General features: G+C 56.4%; 1 protein-coding gene across 2 annotated transcripts in view; it reads left to right on the plus strand.

Moving 5' to 3' along the window:
* Positions 1 to 676, plus strand: part of apmap (adipocyte plasma membrane associated protein) — a 13,132-nt gene that overhangs the window by 4,511 nt on the left and 7,945 nt on the right. For both annotated transcript variants that reach the window (XM_008430530.2, XM_017308939.1), the window contains 3 exons: positions 54 to 170; positions 283 to 398; positions 475 to 567. In XM_008430530.2, the coding sequence (XP_008428752.1) occupies positions 54 to 170; positions 283 to 398; positions 475 to 567 (326 nt within the window). The remainder of the gene's footprint in view (positions 1 to 53; positions 171 to 282; positions 399 to 474; positions 568 to 676) is intronic.

Raw genomic sequence — 676 nt, forward strand, 5'->3', positions numbered from 1 at the left:
CCTGTCCTCCTGTCCACCTGTCCTCCCTCCTGTCCACCTGTCCTCCTGTCCAGCTCCTACAGTGGGAAGGTGTTCCGGGTCACTCTCCTGTCTCTGGGCGTTTTCCTGATTCTTCCTCTTCTCATCATCTTCCTCATCCTGGAGTCTCCCATCCAGCCAGAGGCCTTCAGGTGAGTCAGTCTGGACCGGGTCAGAACCAGACCAAACACTCTATAACCGCCCCCAACTCCTTCCCGCCCCCTTGTTTCCATGGCAACCTGTGGCGCCCCCTGCTGGCTGCAGCTTGAAGGAGCCGCCCCAGATGAAGGGCTGCTGGGAGCCCAACCTGCGGCTCCGGGAGGCCCGGCGGCTCTACGAGGACCAGCTTCTGGGTCCAGAGTCCATCGTCAACATGGGGGGTCAGCTGCTTCACTTCTGGTTCTCGACCAGAACCAGAACCAGAACCAGAACCTGAGTCTGTTTTTCTCTCCGCAGACGTTTTCTTCACTGGAACAGCTGATGGCAAAATCCTCAAGCTGATTGGACGAAGAATCGTTACCTTGGCAACGCTTGGCAAACCGCCGTGTGGTGAGATGCTCCAATTGGGTGAAGCTGGGTCTGTGAGAACTGGTTCTGACTGGTTCTGACTGGTTCTGATTGGTTCTGATTGGTTCTGATTGGTTCTGATTGGTTCTGA

The sequence above is a fragment of the Poecilia reticulata genome, linkage group LG15 (assembly GCF_000633615.1).
Source record: "Poecilia reticulata strain Guanapo linkage group LG15, Guppy_female_1.0+MT, whole genome shotgun sequence".
NCBI classification, from domain to species: domain Eukaryota; kingdom Metazoa; phylum Chordata; class Actinopteri; order Cyprinodontiformes; family Poeciliidae; genus Poecilia; species Poecilia reticulata.